General features: G+C 47.9%; 1 protein-coding gene across 1 annotated transcript; it reads left to right on the top strand.

Annotated features, from left to right (window-relative positions):
* Window positions 1–508: 508 nt before the first annotated feature.
* Window positions 509–7,954, top strand: LOC308162271 (dual specificity mitogen-activated protein kinase kinase 2). Its single transcript, XM_080536413.1, has 11 exons — window positions 509–1,023; window positions 1,445–1,655; window positions 2,096–2,242; window positions 2,635–2,712; window positions 3,100–3,151; window positions 4,473–4,597; window positions 4,902–5,115; window positions 5,402–5,466; window positions 5,600–5,661; window positions 5,911–5,956; window positions 6,343–7,954. The coding sequence occupies exons 1-11, from the start codon at window positions 935–937 to the stop codon at window positions 6,451–6,453; spliced, it is 1,200 nt and encodes a 399-aa protein (XP_080392539.1). The 5' UTR covers window positions 509–934; the 3' UTR covers window positions 6,454–7,954.
* The last annotated feature ends 11,096 nt before the right edge of the window (window positions 7,955–19,050 follow it).

Raw genomic sequence — 19,050 nt, forward strand, 5'->3', positions numbered from 1 at the left:
AATACAGTACAGGTACCATACAACGTAATTTGTGAGGGGGGGCTCCCCTGGTGCTAGGAAAAAAATACTAAAAACAAGAAGGGAAAGGAGCTGTTTTACATAAATAAAGGCTATACACTATACACTTAAGATAATTAAGATATTGCATTTCAACTCAAAGCTCAACTTAACTTTATTAACTTTGATGTGTTTGAAATATGTCTCATTAATTAATCCGACTACAGTGAACAGATAAATGCTCCATCTTCCAAACTACAGTTTATTTTTTACCACCTCTAACATGATTGCAATTCTCGCAACGTCCCATAGAGGTCGCACATCACGAAACGGACTGTCTTTCTAAGTATCGCGATAGTTACACACACTGCACCCATATCAAACCATCAGAGCGCCCCCTAGTCTCGCGAGTTGTGAAACATTCCGTTCTGTGCGTATTTGTTGCTTGCCCACTTCCTTGACTCGAAGTGCCAAACACCCTTCCCCTGCGACGGAGCCCCACACCCCCGGCACCAACACGGCGGGGATACGTCCTGGCTGTTACCCCCCCAAACCCTGCGAAGGCCTGAACTCATCCTCGGTGTCCAGTTAGTGCTGTAGCCGACTAACTGCAGCTCTTCTCTGAGAGCCAGGCTAGGGCCGCTCCGACCGAACAAACGCAGCCACAAACGCACGATTTTCTCAGGGTGCCTGGTGCTATTAGCAGTTAGCCTAGTTAGCTTGTAAAGAAGAGAGAGAGAAGAACAGTTATGTGCTCTGTACAAACCGTATCGGGGTGATATTATCAAATGGTCCGTTTGACATGCTCGTAAAGTAACGTTTACTTTACTGTTCTGTTGCTGTTTTAGAAGCAAGCTGCTCTAAACGGTTTGGTTCATTGCACTGAATAACATTGTCTAGCAAGTCTGTCTACCAGGGGTACACTTAAACTTTCATTATGGCTCCCAAGAGAAGACCTGTCCCCCTGAATATCACGCCTATCGGAGAGGGACAGCCCATCTCCACCACCATCGATGCGGCGTCTGAGTGAGTAGCCAGCCTTTTTGTTTTTGATTTCATTGAGATGATTGCATGATGGCACCCCAATTCTGGCCCAGGTGCATCGAGGAGTGGGGTGCGAAAATGGCTCTGTAGCACTGTTCTCTGAGTAGAACCAGATGGGCCAGTAGCAGGACTGCAAGGAACCATTGATAACACATGGTGTAAGGAACAAAACTGGACACCTTTTGGGGTCTGCAGGTGCACAGGCAGTCAGTGGTGGTGATGGTGGGGCACCTTGCTGTCTGCTGTGGGATCCAGGAGTTGGGGAGCCCTCATTCACTCATTCATTCAGCAGTTTCCCTTCCTATAAGCCATCTCTCTGTCGTTTCATATGCATATCCAGGATGTCAAATACAGATGTTTCAAATGTGTATGTATGTTCCACCCCCTCATCTCCACGTTTCAGAGCCAATCTAGAGGCTCTGCAGAAGAAGCTGGGAGAGTTGGATCTGGACGAACAGCAGAGGAAGCGGTTGGAGGCTTTCCTCACCCAGAAAGCCCAGGTGGGCGAACTGAAAGACGACGACTTCTCCCCCATATGTGAGCTGGGCGCCGGCAACGGAGGAGTGGTCAACAAGGTCCGCCACAAACCCTCCGGACTGGTCATGGCCCGAAAGGTGAGTCCGTTGCCGTCGTCACTCTCACGGCTCTTTTTGACACGTCACGGTCTCCCTAATTCCAGAGTTGTAGGCCCCAACACAGACAAATGGTAAAATGGTAAATGGACTGCACTTATATAGCGCCTTTTTTGCTGCTCCAAAGCTGCTCCAAAGTGCTTTACGACGGCCTCTAGTTCACCCATTCACACACACATTTACACACCAATGGCGGCAAAGGTTAGGTAGTGGTTCTTGGGTCTAAAGCGTACAACGACTGTGTCTGAGTACTCTGAATCAGAATCCCCATGTCTCCTCCTCTCCTTCATCATAAGTGAAAGCACTGGATCAAATCCGTTTTCCATCATATCACTTCTGATCAAAGGAAAGACGGTAAAACAAAACAACAGACGTTCACACAGAATGTTGTTCTGACGTGAGTCACCTGCTCTCCTCCTCAGCTCATCCACTTGGAGATCAAACCGGCCATCAGGAACCAGATCATTAGAGAGCTGCAGGTGCTGCATGAGTGTAACTCCCCCTACATCGTGGGTTTCTACGGGGCCTTCTACAGCGATGGAGAGATCAGCATCTGCATGGAACACATGGTGAGACAGACTGATTAAAAAAAATATTAATATTTTTTATTATTATTAATATTATTATTTTCTTTATAATTATTTTCCAATATTGTGGTCCTATTTTTTCTTACCCTATACGTATGTAGTAACTGTATTTTTCTAAGTTAAAACATTGTATTAATAATAATAATAATAATAATATTATATTATTAATAGTATTGACATTATAGGACATAATAATGCAGCTGAGGACCTGTGTATCAACACAAACCTCTCACTCCAGTGGAATAAGCACTGTAGGACTAGTTTTAGTTACTCTGCATTTAATACAATCGCAAAGTAATTGCCAAGGCGATTACCGGTATGCAACTGTAAAAGGTGCAATGCAGACCATGTAGATGAACGCTGTGTTCCTACAGGACGGGGGCTCCCTGGATCAGGTGCTGAAGGAAGCCAGGAGAATCCCAGAGGAGATCCTGGGCAAAGTCAGCATAGCGGTGAGCATCCCTGTTCTTCATGTAGAGGAGTTTGTCCTTGCTGCTGTATGGTTCTGATGATGTCATGTATGGAGCTAGCTCTGGGCCCAGGGTGAAGGAGCTGGTCATTAATTTAAGTTAATTTAAGTTAATTTAATTTATTAGGATCCCTATTAGCATCAGCTACTCTTGGGGTCCACACAAAACATATACAAGAAATCATCACAAAAGCATAGAAGAATAACATCAACATGCATAACAAAGGAGAGAAAAAAGCATCAACATACATAACAACAAAAAAGACAGGTGGTGATGCATTGGGAACATGGTACAGGATGATACATTGTGTGCGTGGGTGTGCGGGTGTGCGCGCGTGTGTGTGAAATATTTTTCTCTTCCTTTTTCAAGGTGCTCAGAGGACTGGCCTATCTGCGGGAGAAGCACCAGATCATGCACAGAGGTGAGGTCACTGCTTACCACGACAGTTATTAAATCAGTTATTTGAATATTACAAGGTCATATTTGTGCACATTAACATTATATGCAAATATTATTATTATTATTATTATATATGATATATGATAGCCTACACCACCTGAGATGCTTTAGGAGATGGACATGGCAAAGTCAAACTTGCAGAGGATGAAAAGGCTTCATCAATAATGAACAGGATCAGGCTGTCAACCCTGTTTACTGGTGGTCCATAGAGACGTGTTGGACCGTGTAGAGAGGATAATACCACACCGATTTTGGCTACTTAGTGCTGAGGGCTCCATTATAACTACAATATACTACGTAGTGCGTGTGTATGCGCGTGTGTTTGTGTGTGTGTGAGAAGCCTGTGTGTGTGTGTGTGTGAAGCCTGTGTGTGTGTGAAGCCTGTGTGTGTGTGTGTGTGTGAAGCCTGTGTGTGTGAAGCCTGTGTGTGTGTGCCTCTGTGCGCCTACACACACCCACACACACACAGTGTTTTCGTAATACTGGTGTATTACGTGGAGCCCAGAGCCCTGGTGTTTAAGGTGCTTACGGGCCTGGTCTGCGTGATGCAGCAGAGGACCAGCGACTGTCCTTCGGTGGTGTTGTGGCAGCAGCAGCAGCAGCAGCAGCAGGGCTGAGCAAGTGCAGGGCTGTCTGAGAGCCCAGGCGGTAATTACAGCCTCTCAGATGTGATTATAAGGCAGCCGCACCCTTCATCCCCCCTCTCTTATGTCTCTCTCTGTCTTTCTCTCCCACCGTGTGTCTCTCTCCCTCCCTCTCTCACGCCGCCTCTCTCGTATTCACCCCCTCTCTCTCTGCCTTTCCCTCGGAAGTGGGAGGGCGGGGGGGGGGGGGGGGTCACAGTCGCTCAACCACACAGAGGAGAGATTGCAGGTCTAGCCCGTTATTTGGGGTGATTTTCTTCCAGACTGTTTGAGACTGGGTGGAGGGGGAGGGGGAGGGGCGGGGGGACGAGGACGAGACGAGGAGTCATGGAGTCATGGACTAGGCTGTGTTTGTGACGGGGGCCTTCAGCTTTAGGCCAGCTGTACGCCGTCTGGCGGCTCACTAAGGCCTTCGGAGGAGCGTTGAGGTGTGGCGGCGGCGTGGCGGCCGGCGTGGCCGAGGGGTCGGAGGCCGCAGGCCGCGTGAGGGGAAGGGAAGGGCCAGCTGTTGCTGCTGGGTCCTGCGACGACCCCCCCCCCCCCTTTCTACTTTCTACCCCTCCCCCAGCCCCCTCTGCTCACGTGTGTGTGTGTGTGTGTGTCCGTGTGTGTGCGTTTGTCCGCCCCTCTGCCGCGCAGACGTCAAGCCCTCTAACATCCTGGTCAACTCGCGCGGGGAGATCAAGCTGTGCGACTTCGGCGTGAGCGGCCAGCTCATCGACTCCATGGCCAACTCCTTCGTGGGAACGCGCTCCTACATGTCGGTGAGTCAGTTCTCCCTCGCTCCCGCGCCTCTCTCTCCTCCTGACGGCCCCTGCCAAGAGCCGAGGCTGCGTGCCCAGGATCGGGCCGTGTGGCACGGAGGCAGGCGCTGCCAGCCCCCCACCCCCTCCCCCTCCTTCCCTTCCCTTCCCCCCCCCCTTCCCCTCCGCCTCCAGGCACCTGGAGGGCGTGGCGCTCAGAGCTGCCTCAGAGCCGGCCTCAGAGCCCGGTTCCCTCCTCGCCCCCGTAGCCCTCTCTTGGCAGGGTGGGCCCGTGTGTGACGTAGGTTGCCGTGTGTGTCAACAGCCGGAGAGACTGCAGGGCACACACTACTCGGTGCAGTCGGACGTGTGGAGCATGGGGCTGTCCCTGGTGGAGCTGGCCATCGGCCGCTACCCCATCCCCCCGCCGGACGCCCGGGAGCTGGAGCACATCTACGGCCGGCCGGTGGTGGACGGGGCCGAGGGGGAGCCGCACGCCGTCTCCAACCGCCCCAGACCCCCGGGACGGCCAGTCAGCGGTAAGACCCAAGACCCTAACCCCCTCCCCCCCCCCACACACACAGCTAAGTATACAATGTATACAAGTGAAATTGTGTCTGTGTTCTGTTTTGTTTCGTATTTGAGATTTTAGGTTTTCCTTTTGGCTTTTAACTTTCGTTAAAGTGTGAGCTGTTTTGATTGAGTACTTGCCCTCTAACCTGCCTCCATGTTGTGTCTGCTCTTCCTCCTCTTCCTCTTCCTTGTGTCTGCTCTTCCTCGTGTCTGCTCTTCCTCCTCTTCCTCTTCCTCCTCCACCTCCTGCAGGGCATGGGATGGACAGTCGACCAGCCATGGCTATATTTGAGCTTCTGGACTACATAGTCAATGAGGTCAGAGCAGAACTGCTGACTGCACACCTTATTCCCTTACACCGTCTCCTTCCTCTCCGGCGTGCCCTGGAGTTCGGTCGGTGATGTGTTTTATTTTTTTTGCTTACCCACCTTTTCCTCCCTCTCTTCCCAGCCTCCTCCCAAGCTGCCCCACGGGGTCTTCACCTCCGACTTCCAGGAGTTCGTGACAAAATGGTGAGACGGAGCATTCTGACAGAACATGGCGGTGTATTGTTATTATTTCTCTCTGTGTGTGGATACTTCATAACTCTTGTGAAGGGTCGGTAGTCGGTCATGTCCGGGAGTCATTTGGAACAAGCAGAACTGAAACTCTATGTTATATAAAAAGGTGTAGCTACTTTTTGTTGTTGTTGTTGTTGTCATTTTTCAAAAAATATTTCTCTTTGAGACTTTTCATTTCTTTTTTTGCGTTTGTGTTGTCAGCCTCATCAAGAACCCAGCGGAGAGAGCAGACCTGAAGATGTTAAAGGTGGGTAGTTGTTGTTGTTGTTGTTGTTGCTTGACTTGAAGTTCATACATGAAGTTGCCCAGTTATGCATGTCTTGAAGATACACAATTGTATGTATGTGTGCTCTTCACTACAGTTGATGGTAAAAAAAAACGTATCTTTGATTAATTGTAAGCAATAAATACATAATTGGCTTTTTTGTTTGTAACAAACCAGGGGGGTATTCCATCAACGTCGCTAAAGGAAAATCCTGGCTTATTTTTAATAACTCTCGCGAGACTTATCGGAATATGCCTGTATATTTTTAGGAACTCTCGCGAGACTTTGTCAGACTAAACCTGGATTTTCTTTTAGCGATGTTGATGGAATACCCCCCAGCTTACTTGTGTTGTGTGTGTTTGGTTTAGAACCACACCTTCATCAAGCGAGCCGAGGTGGAGGAGGTGGACTTTGCAGGCTGGCTGTGTAAGACCATGGGCTTCAACCAGCCGAGTACCCCCACCCGCGGCACCGAATGAACACGCAACAACCCTCCTATCCTTCCATCGCCTATCCTCATTAGGATCTCAGTGTGACGCACGCACACGCACGCACACACACACACATATATACACACACGCACACGCACGCACACACACACACGCACACACACACACACACCTACCTTATATTCTTAAGCACCACTTTTATTTTGGTCTTTGGTAAAAAAATAAATTAAAAAAAGGTTTCCGGTTCCTCTAAATATTCTCCTGGTCAACAGGGCCTGTTGGCTGGTGTTGTGGTCCCAGACAAGGGCCTGCCAGTGTCCCCAGTAGCCTCCACTCACATCATCCTCCTCCTCCTCCTCAATCATCTTGATCACTAGAAGGCATAAAAGCATGGAAGGGCTGCCAGTTTATCATTTGAACAAATTAGCGTTGGTATCATATCACACTTTTGTATTTTTAGATTCTGTGTCAATCTTTTCTATGGCGAGACAGTGGTTCACGGCTCGTGAGACTGTGTATTAGTTAGACTGTAGTGCGGAGGAGCCATGTTTGGCGATGAGAAAGTGACCGAAAAATCACTATAGTGTTTTATAGGCAGTGAAAACCAAAGAGGGTACTCATCATGACTACTATTAAGTTGAGCAGATGATAAAATGCTTGATGACGTTTTGTATGTACATTCATGAGCAGTATAGTTGTGTGAACGAAAGTTGTACTTGGACTGAATGTTAACATTTCGATTTGATTTTCATGGCGTTTATTCACTCAAAAATAATTGTACCCTCACCAACCCCCCCCGTCCCCCTCCCTACGAGAGGCGTAGTTCTGCTGTTGGGGCCCGAAATCAACTTGAGCTCCTCCCTCTCTCTCTACAGGAAGTGAGGAATCGATGATCAGATCATGTGGCATGGTTTATTATTATCTTATATCCCCCCCCCCCCCCCCAGATCATGTTGATTTACTGATGTTTATATCCAATGCCAGAAACTCTCTACTGTTGTCAATTATTGAATCTCAATCACATTGGCTACAGACACTCTTGAAATGTTCTGCTTTGTTGTCGGGTCTCCTGGAGGTATTCCCTAAAGTGTATTTGGTTCTGTCCCACTGTTATGCTTTGTGTGATTAAGTAAGTGTACACTTCAGGCTTCTCTCTGGGTGAAGAAACAGCCTAGGGGACTGGCTGGTGGTGGATGATGATGATGATGGTGGTGACATGTTGGCCTGACGGCTGTGGAAGGGCCCTCTGTATTCTCTGCTTATGATGACTGACCTTTCTAATTCCCAACTGGCCTGCATTCGTTTGTAACAGAGGTGGATGCATTGTCACTTGTATGTGTACTGTATAAAGCTATATGAACAGTACGTGAGTACTATTTTGCAGTCTTAAGAAATATCTTTTTTTTGACTTGTGTAACGGACAAGGGAGAAAAGTCATTTTATTATAATATTAAAAAAGAAAATTATTGGATACGGTTATGTAAGAAACAAACAAACAAAAAAAAGAGAATAAAAGTTATTTGTGAATGTCTTTGTGGGGATTTTGTGACCAACTGTTTCCTTTACAAATGTTTCACCTTCCTTTTTCTAAGAAAGTTTCTAAGAAGTGAGGAACTCTGCCCTCTTGCAAGAGTTTTCCTTCCTTCAGTTGAGACGTGTTGAACGGTCAGACGACCCCCTCCTTCTCTGCAAGTCTGGAGGAATGTTCTGAGGTAAACATGATAAACGGTGCTCTTGACCTAGGTTATACATGCCACACAGCTTTTAATATCTGCCATACATAGATTTGAAAAAGTACATTGACACACAATTATAATAACTTTCAGCTGGATAAACTGGTGAGACAAAGAGAGAAAAACGGTATTGTTTGATTAAAGTTTATTTCGCCTTACCCTAAATTAAAACCATCAAACTGCCTCAAATGACAAAAGCAGAGAGTGATGGTGGGTGTGTGGGGTGGGGGCGAACTCGGTTATATTAGGTTGTAAGACAGCACTGTAATAAACATGGCTGACATCATCTGATCTGCCCACCATGAGGGGAAAACATTTTTTTTATAAAAAATATAGATATATATTTAATTATTGCAGACTGACATTATAACTGGATGTAATGTGTTAGATATCAGACATGATGTAAGAAATGCTATGAAAACATTTGGTGGAAATCTGTCAACTCTATTTGAAAATTGGGGTCTGTTAGCCTGCAGTATGACTAGCTAATATGAAGTAGAAGTGGTATACAGTATGCACTTAGAAAGAATGTAGAGGTCTGTAATTTTTATCATAGGTACACTTCAACTGTGAGAGACGGAATCCAAAACAAAATCCAGAAAATCACATTGTATGACTTTTAAATAATTAATTTGCATTTTATTGTATGAAATAAGTATTTGATCACCTACCAACCAGTAATAATTCCGGCTCTCACAGACCTGTTAGTTTTTCTTTAAGAAGCCCTCCTATTCTCCACTCATTACCTGTATTAACTGCACCTGTTTGAACTTGTTACCTTTATAAAAGACACCTCTCCACACACTCAATCAATCAGACCCCAACCTCTCCACAATGGGCAAGACCAAAGAGCTTTCTAAGGACATCAGGGACAAAATTGTAGACCTGCACAAGGCTGGGATGGGCTACTTAAGCAATATCACACGAGAGGGAGTGTGTTATACTGAATATCAGCACGGCTGTGATTCGGTCATAGGTACGAGGCCGCCAGGCCGAGTACCGAAGACAATCACAGCCGTGCTGATATTCAGTATAACACACGACCTCGAGTGTGATATTGCTTTTATACAACAGTTCTACAGCGCAATTTATTAATTATACAACAGTTAGTTCCGACCAAGTAATTTGATTGGACAAGAGGCATTCCATGAGTTACGATATATAGTATAACAGCACTGGGACTTTTAACTATCTGTATCACTCCGCCGCACAGGTGTTCTATTAAATGACCGTTAATTAGACTACATTACGATACAAAGTAGCTAGCCACGATACAAAGTATGCTAGTTTGTGTTCAGGTTACTAGGCAACAGTCCAGTTGAACAGTCCCGTTGCGGAACTATTTTTTCTTGACTGAGCCAAAATAAATGATTAAATAAACAAACAAATCATAATCTGTTGTCACTTATTACTGTTAACTAATAAATGGCGCTGTAGAACTGTTGTATAAAAGCAATATCACACTCGAGGTCGTGTGTTATACTGAATATCAGCACGGCTGTGATTGTCTTCGGTACTCGGCCTGCGGCCTCGTACCTATGACCGAATCACAGCCGTGCTGATATTCAGTATAACACACTCCCTCTCTTGTGATATTGCTTAATTAACAGTAATAAGTGACAACAGATTATTATTTGTTTGTTTATTTAATAATTTATTTTGGCTCCGTCAAGAAAAAATTGTTCCCCAACGGGACTGTTCAACTGGACTGTTGCCTAGTAATCTGAACACAAACTAGCTACTTTGTATCGTGGCTAGCTACTTTGTATCGTGTACATTTATTTGTACATTTCCATGTATTGTGCAACCAGTGAAATATGACTCGGTTGACAGTCGCTTTGGTGGCATGTGTGAATGTGATTCAGAGTCAGACCAGTTGACATCAGACAGCACGCTGCTCCATCGTTTTCTAGTGTGCACATTATAGTCAAATATCAACATGAGTCAACTCTCTAACAATGAATACGGTGAGGTGTCGAGTAGTACACAGTCTATTCTAGCACAAGCAATTGAATCAGACGCGCCTCTTGAACTCACACTGACAAATGTCCGGAGGTTAGAACAGCGGTACGATGGCGCAGGTCCGCTCTACAATGTAGTCTAATTAACGGTCATTTAGAACACCTGTGCGGCGGAGTGATACATCTAGTTAAAAGTCCCAGTGCTGTTATACTGTATATCGTAACTCATGGAATGCCTCTTGTCCAATCAAATTACTTGGTCGGAACTAACTGTTGTATAAAGGACAATAGGGAAGCAGCTTGGTGAGAAGGCAACAACTGTTGGCGCAATTATTAGAAAATGGAAGAAATTTAAGATGACGGTCAATCTCCCTCGGTCTGGGGCTCCATGCAAGATCTCACCTCGTGGGGCATCAATGATCATAAGAAAGGTGAGGGATCAGCCCAGAACTACACGGCAGGACCTGGTCAATGACCTGAAGAGAGCTGGGACCACAGTCTCAAAGAAAACTATCAGTAACACACTACGCCGTCAGGGATTAAAATCCTGTAGCGCACGCAAGGTCCCCCTGCTCAAGCCAGCGCATGTCCAGGCCCGTCTGAGGTTTGCCAATGATCATCTGGATGATCCAGAGGAGGAATGGGAGAAGGTCATGTGGTCTGATGAGACCAAAATAGAGCTTTTTGGCATAAACTCCACTCGCCGTGTTTGGAGGATGAAGAAGGATGAGTACAACCCCAAGAACACCATCCCAACCGTGAAGCATGGAGGTGGAAACATCATTCTTTGTGGATGCTTTTCTGCAAAGGAGACAGGACGAATGCACCGTATTGAGGGGAGGATGGATGGGGCCAAGTATCGCGAGATCTTGGCCAATAACCTCCTTCCCTCAGTAAGAGCATTGAAGATGGGTCGTGGCTGGGTCTTCCAGCATGACAACGACCCGAAACACACAGCCAGGGCAACTAAGGAGTGGCTCCGTAAGAAGCATCTCAAGGTCCTGGAGTGGCCTAGCCAGTCTCCAGACCTGAACCCAATAGAAAATCTTTGGAGGGAGCTGAAAGTCCGTGTTGCCCAGCGACAGCCCCGTAACTTGAAGGATCTGGAGAAGATCTGTATGGAGGAGTGGGCCCAAATCCCTGCTGCAGTGTGTGCAAACCTGGTCAAGAACTACAGGTAACGTCTGATCTCTGTAATTGCAAACAAAGGTTTCTTTACCAAATATTAAGTTCTGTTTTTCTGATGTATCAAATACTTATTTCATGCAATAAAATGTAAATTAATTACTTTAAAATCATACAATTTGATTTTCTGTATTTTTTTTTTTGATTCTGTCTCTCACAGTTGAAGTGTACCTATGATAAAAATTACAGACCTCTACATTCTTTCTAAGTGGGAAAACGTGCAAAATCAGCAGTGTATCAAATACTTGTTCTCCCCACTGTATGTAGATCTGTATAGCATAAACCATGCTTATACCCTGAGGAGACTATCTCAGCTACCTGCTGTAGTGCTGACACTGCCCTCTATGCCTGGTGTGTGTTACTGCCTCTCTGTGGTTCAACAGCCTCATGGCATGCCTAGTGATCCCCACAGTGCCACTGTGCCAAGCCGCGCCATACCATGAGGTGGAAAGACTTCCTGTCCAACGGGAAAGAGACACCTGCCTCTGGCAGCGTATCCCAAAAGGTGAGCCTTTACATTTCCATACAGAAGGTGTTCATACACGCTCAGGTGTGTTGCCTGTTAACGAGGGGCGTCGTAGTGGGTAAGAACCTCTCCATCCAATGCTGCAGCGCGTTAAGGTCATGACTGACTGGGGGCGTGCGATGTCGAAAATTGCGCAATCAAGCGTGCGGTTATGGAGGTGTTACAAAATCATTCTTACTTCTAAAAAGTCAAAAGTATTGTGAAACATGTGACATGTGTGTAAAACTGGGGGTTGTTAAGGCTGAGGAGGGTAAGGCACCTACAGGAGACAGGTACAGGTAAAATGATATGACATTTTTAGAATGTACTGTAGAGAGAAGAGAGAGGAGAAAGAGAGAGAGAGTGTCGAGGGGGTTGCTGGCAGCCCCTATGTCTTGGAATGTGCCATGGCTTGTTTTTGGGGTGGGACACTATGACCTCAGGCTAAGGCATGGGTGGGTGCGACTCTACTCACCGAGGGAGAGAGAGAGATACAGTAGGAGAGACAGAATCGCAAAAGACAAGAGTTACAACTATCATCTGCTCGCGCTAAATTAATCTGAGTGTTTTAGATACACTGCAACACAGTGGCTCACATTCATTCTAGAAAACCGAGAGGAGGAAGTCGAGCGGCCAATTTGTGTCATCTCTAATTAAGTTTTTAATATGACAACTGCCCACTCTTGATCGCGAGGAAAAATATATTTTACTTTGCTCCCCAGAGAGAAGAGGAAGAGGAGATCGAGAGGGGAATGCTGTTTCTTTAAGAGAGAGGGAGAGAGAGAGAGAGAAAGGGAGGGACCTCTTTGCCCTCCAGAAACCAGGAAGGGAATTGAGTTGATCTGCTGCTGCTTGGTTAGCGCATACGGGGCTTTGAGCAGCACGACAGTTAGAGAGAGAGAGAGAGAGAGAGCTCCAGAGAGGAGGAGAGGAGAGGGCTGAGCTAACCCACAACAAGCACCACCACGGCCATCGCAGGTGAGCTAAAGACACCCCCGCTTTACCCCCCACAGTCTGCCCTGGGCCTGTCAGCCGAACCGGAGGGGAGCAGGCACACAGGAGGAGAGGAGAAAGGAATGAGGGAGGGGGACAGAGAGGAGAGCGGGGGGGTCGAGAGAGGGGAGGGGGAGGTGGGTCGCAGCACTCAGTAGTTAAGGTTCCTTTTTTTATCCTGCTAAAGTACTTCTCCTATTCCCCTTTTACCTTTTGGGTTTCCTGTGATAAAGTTTATTTGGTGTGTTTGAGGCGTTAACTTTTCGGGCAGGTGGAAGCACTTAGGGAGGAGGGGGATGGGGGCTTTCGGTGGGGGGTGGGGGGGGGGGGTGTACTGAACGAGAGGAAGGAGGAACCAAAAATAATTCAGCAGGACAAGGTACGATGACAAGCGATGGCAATAACTTTTTCGGGGATGTTGTCATTTGCCAACTTATCACATACGAGTATAAAGTTAGCATGTGTAAAATATGTTTTGGTTGTGTTGGTCAATGTTTCCCTTCTGGCTTGTAATGAATCGAAATAGGAATAAGTCCTAATTTAGGTCAGGAGTCTCGAAGTGTTTGTAATGTGTTGACAGAGTGACTGTGTCACAGAGTGCCACCCCTGTGTTTGGCTATGGCTTTGCCAGCGCTGGTTCGAGAGCTTTTTTTCTTATGGTGCACGGCCCTGTTTGATGGCTGGTCTGTACTTTTAATACCTGGCATCCAGCTAGCAGCATACTGTAGTGTATAATTCAGTCCTGAGTGCTTACGTTGGAACAGGCTTGGAGAAGTGGGGGTGGCAACAGAGCAGAAAGCTGGGACACGTAGTTCACAACAGGGCTGAGAAGCGGGTCAAATAGCATGCGAGGACTCTACATCCCAGAGTGCCTTGCCCTTGGCCATACAGGAAAGGAAACAGCCGCCAGCCTATCCCAGCAAGGAGGTGTGGTGAGTGAGCGGCCGTCGGACCAATCACAGAGGGGGAAGTGAAGCCAGAGCAGTGGGCTGAAAATAGAGGGGGGGCTGGTAGGTGACTGCCTGTGTGGGATCAGGCAAGGGCTCGCCTGTGTGACTAGGGCCACTACTCGGAAGTTTCCTGTCTGCAAAAGACCCAGCACTGAAGCAGGGCTCTGCTGCCCAGACACAGAGGCAGGAGAGCAGGCAGGAGAGAGAAGCGAACAGAGCCTGGGGAAGGGAGACACGCTTCTGCCCAGCTGGTAAGAGCTCCAACTGCACTCTCTCTCTCTCTCTCTCTCTCTCTCTCTCTCTCTCTACTGACTCTGAGGAGATGAGAGGAGGGAAGGGAGGGAGGGAGGTAGGGGGGGCTGAGGAAATAAATACCAGGATCTGCGTGTGAGAGAGAGAGAGAGAGAGAGAGAGGGAGAGAGAGGGATGGGGCTTGATGGAGTTCAGAGTTCTTGACCCACTTGCAGATAAAGAAGGGGATAGCAAATAGGGCAGTGCTGAGCGGAGGGACAGCACAGAATAAGCAGGGGGATTGTTCTTGTATAAGTTTTTGTATACATACTGTGTGCCTATTTAAGATCTTTCCTCACTAGGTCAGTTTTCACACAGGGGTTATTGTTGTAATTGTGAATGGTGTGATAACGTCATGTAACGTTGATAGTAATAACGTTGTTGTTAATGTCGGGGCCAAGAAATGAATGAAACAGCTGCAGATGCTTTACAGTTTAATGCCCCAAGTGGCTGAGAGTAACTCTACCGACTCCATTGTGTGTGACATCAATATTAACAGACTGTGTTACAAATTTTGAAGTAGTAAACATTTGTCATTTTTTATATTTAGCAGAAGTTTTATTCAGAAGTCCTGGGTGGTGGGAGGGGGGGGGGGAGACAATGTCTCATGAGGACAGTGTTTGGATCATTAGTACATTAGAATGAATAAGCCTGTTTTTTATGTAATCAGCTAGCCTAACGACGCCATAGCACATGAAACCTTGAGCACTGGACACTTTTTGTCTCTGTCCTTTTCTGTGTTTATTTTTAACTGTCGGTTCTCCCAAGCTGCCTCACTACACCTCACTCCTTTTCGTCATTCTCTTCATCTTCTTCTGTTCCCTTCAAAAGCCCCCCCCCCCACTGGCCTTCGTTCACAACATACTCAAGTCTCGAGAGCCTGACGTGTCAGTGGAGGTTTTGTGGTGTGTTTGAAAAAACCCGATGCAGGACATTAACGTATTTTTCTAATACACGGATACATATTTTTGGCAGCCCGTACTTGTTGAACTCGTTTTTGAAGTGTGCGGGCTTAGAGAGAGAAAGGGCGCAGGGGGAGAATATTTCATTGTAAATGAAGACGCCCAAAACTCTGAGGAAGTCTTTGGATTCCCTTTAGAGGCAGGGTAGGGAGGGAGAGAGAGACACAAAGACAGAGAGAGAGAGAGAGAGAGAGAGAGAGACACATTATTCATTCTGTCAAATGTCACACAGACTGTTTATGTCCCTGTCCTGATGCCACCCAGGCCACTTCCTCAGTATACTAACCCCAGCGTACTCTACTTTCACTCTTAATTCTAAAGTCAAAAATCCACCAAGAGGTTAAACTGGGACACGCCATGTTACCCACAATAGAATTCAGGGGAATTGTAGGGGACTTCAGTGGCTGTGGGTAGGTCTAAGACACCACCCATCAATTTGGAAGGGTGAGGACCGTTGAATACAGTTTGATATTCCTGTATGTTTTGCACCAATATGCCCCAAAGACTAGCAGGTCTGGGAGCTGCCGAGGAGGAGACAGGTTTGCACCATACTACACCGCCAACTTTGGGAAGGCCTCACTTTGGGGTAATGGAGGTCTGGCTCTGGGGCGGTGCACGAAAACCGAGCTAGCCCCCTTATTAAGAGTGAACTCCCCCCTTGTCTGCTGCAGCTGAATGTCCCACTGCTCCCAGACACACACACTCTCACACCCACACTCACACACACACACACACACACACACACAGACACACAGACAGACAGACCTCTGTGTTGTGTTGTTTTCCTGAGTTTAGGGGGAGTGATGGGGCTTGTTTCTGGGGCAGCGTGCACAACCTGATCAAATTAGCGGCCGAGATGCAGTCAGAATTCTAGACTGGGCTTTTTTGTGCGGGAGTCGGACTTCACTTGTCAGCCGACATCTCCACATTGTGACCTTTGTTTCTTGTGGCTATCACACTCTCGTGTAGCTTTGCTGTTTTGTTGATGTTGGTGTTGTTGCTTTTCCCGTAATATTACCGTTGGCAACCTCAAACGGTTAGTTTGCTAACTGTTACTGTAAGTTATGACATATTTGACCTTAGGCCGAGTGTATGTTTGAGTGAGTGTTTGCGTGTGTGTGTGTGTGTGTGTGTGTGTGTGTGTGTGTGTGTGTGTGTGTGCGTGTAGCTAGGAGAGTCCGATCAGATCTTCTTTGATCATGAGAAGGTCTGTCCCATGATTGGTGTGTGTGAGCCCATGTCCGGGCCTCTGTGGGGGGGTGGTGGTGGTGGGGGGAGGGGGGAGGGGGTGGGGGGTTAGCTGGGTGTTTTAGCCTCCTCAGCAGGCTACTGAAGGGGAAGTGGGCGATGTGGTGGGCTGATGGGGGCACAGCGCAGTGCAGTGTCTGAGAGAGAGAGAGAGAGAGAGAGAGAGAGAGAGAAAGGGCAGAGAGATAGAGTGAGGGGAGGGCAGGGAGAGAGAGAGAGAGAAAGAGAACTGGTCATCTGATAACAGAGCAGGTTCTGTTACACGCCTGCCACAGACACACAGGAAGTTTCTCTCCCTCACAAGCGCACGCACACCAGAATGGCGCAGGCAGGCCCGGGCCGGCGGGTCTGGCGTGCCGCTGGACAGCAGCAGCAGCATCAGCGGCCGTGTCGTCGGGGGCTGCTGTTGTTACTGTGTAAGTCTGCCGGAGCCACGTGTGGGTTTGGACCGACTTCCTGGTTTCGCTCACTGACAGCATGGCAGAACTCTTTTCGAACTCTGGCAGAACTCTTGCTAGACTGTGCTTAGAGGCCCGTATCCGGCCCGGCCGGGTCCAGATGTGCAGGGCAGGCCTGCTTTCTGGTACTGGTCAGGTGGGGGGGGGGAAAAGTCTTTATTTTTACTTGACTTTTTTTGCTTTGTGGTTTGGTTTGCTTTGCTTACATACAGTAGTTAGTGATTCCCTACGGCGGCTCTGTAGCAGTGAGGGAGGCTTGGTGGAGGTCGGAATCGGACCTTACGTGTGTTTGATACCATTCCTCATTCCCTTCCGAGCGTCGCGGTGAAGCCCGTCCCTCGGTTTCTACCTCCCCCGGCCTCCCCCTTCCTCTATCGCTAGCTACTCTATCTCTGGATGTTTGTGGTAAATGGTACCCTTAAAGGAACTTAGACCTTTGAAATGAAATCATCGTCATAAAAGACAAACCAAAGGCGGTAACAACCGCGCACAACACTAAAGTTTTATCGACAAACATGATACAGGAGAGTGGTGATCGTAGGGTGAAGTCATCCCGTCGTAAGGGGAGTCACAGAGGGTAAAGCCCGGGAAGGTTCCTTGAGTTCTTGGTTAGCTCTTAGAAATAAGGATTAATTCCTCTGGCTGATATGGACGTTGTGTTGAGTTTGTTTAAGATTGCCTCGCCCACTACCTTTCAGAGAGGGGCATTGTGTGTCTTGATTTCTGGCAGCCCTACCCTGACGTGTATTCAAGTGAAGCAGCCCAGCCCCACACAGCTTCAGCTTTATCAGTCTCTCGCCCTCTTCCTGCTTGCTCCCAATACGACCAGCCCTTGGCAGTAATGACTCACTCTGCTGAGGCCTTGCTCAAAAAACCCAGCAGTTCTTGGAACTTCGCAACCTCAGCCACCCCCACCCCAGCCCCTCCCCACAGTGCCACCGATTATCCGGCAATATCCACTCCCCCTGACCTTGAACCCTCTTGTCTTAGTGATTCCCTTTCTCTGGGTTGGGCTTGGCTGTGGGCACTAATCACCGGGGCTCAGGGTCTGGACTTAGCCACTGACTGACATGCAGAGGAGGAAGGGGAGGAAGGCGACCATAATGCCGTTCAGCTCTGCCTTACGTCGACTCCCCCTGTCTCTGTTTGGGTCTCTTGACTGTCTCCTGTTCTACTGGCTTTGACTCTGTCTCTGTGTCTGTCGGTCTGTCGGTCGGTCTGTCTGTCTCTCTCTATGACTGTCTGTCTGTCTGTCTGTCTCTATGACTGTCTCTATGACTGTCTGTCTTTATCTCTGTCTGTCTGTCTTTATCTCTGTCTGTCTGTCTGTCTCTATGTCTGTCTGTCTCTATGTCTGTCTCTATGACTGTCTGTCTTTATCTCTGTCTGTCTGTCTCTATGTCTGTCTGTCTGTCTGTCTACGTGGTGCTCCCAGGAGTCAGGCCCTGGTTGATGGTTCCTGAAGTTGTTTCAGTGGTTCCCAGGTTGGCCTACATTATCCCCACCGGGCTCAGCTGAGTTCAGAAGGGATTCTGTTCCACTCCTGCGTGGCTCCCCTCAGCTCCCCTCAGAGTAGCAAAGCAACAAAGCAGCCGTAGAGACGACTTACCCCTCAAAAGCATCAGGAGAGAAAAAAAAAGAAGAAAAAACTGTTACTTTCATTTCTTTTCTATCTACAGAAACACCAGGGGTTGTTTAGGGTAAGGCCGTGAGTCAGTCAGTGAACTCGAGGAATTAATGGTATGTGTCAGACGCGAAGAAACATAGATCACTCGATTACAGGTTAGCATTGTTCTTAGACGCTACTGTACGTATAGTCAAATACACCCTCTGTGTGTAATGACTTCCAACGGAATATCCGTCTTAGTCAACAAACAAGACAGGAACCCGCGAGAGGAGCGTATCTCTATCAGGGGAGTGTAAAGAACGAGAGGAGCGTATCTCTATCAGGGGAGTGTAAAGAACGGGCCGGACGCACGCGCCACTCCAATACAAGTGAAACAAAGTCGACGTCGAGCATGTCAGAGTCTTCCGCTGGCTCATCCACCAGATCTAATCTTGATAGCTGCTCTCGACGTTTGCTGGGCGCGGGGGCGAGGAGGGGGGAGAGGGGGGGGAGATAGTGGGGGGAGATAGTGGGGGTGGGGTGAGATCTGCAGTAAGTAGTGGTTTGACTTGCAAAGTAGCACCCTGTACGTGAGTGCGTGTGTGCGTGTGGTTGTGTGTGTGCGCGCGCGCGTGTGTGTGTGTGCGCGCGTGTGGTTGTGTGTGCGCGCGTGTGTGTGTATGTGTGTGCGCGCGTGTGTGTGTGCGCGCGTGTGTGTGTGTGCGCGTGGTGTGT

This window comes from Nansenia antarctica (genome assembly GCF_963989245.1).
Source record: "Nansenia antarctica genome assembly, chromosome: 7".
Classification (NCBI taxonomy): Eukaryota; Metazoa; Chordata; class Actinopteri; order Argentiniformes; family Microstomatidae; genus Nansenia; species Nansenia antarctica.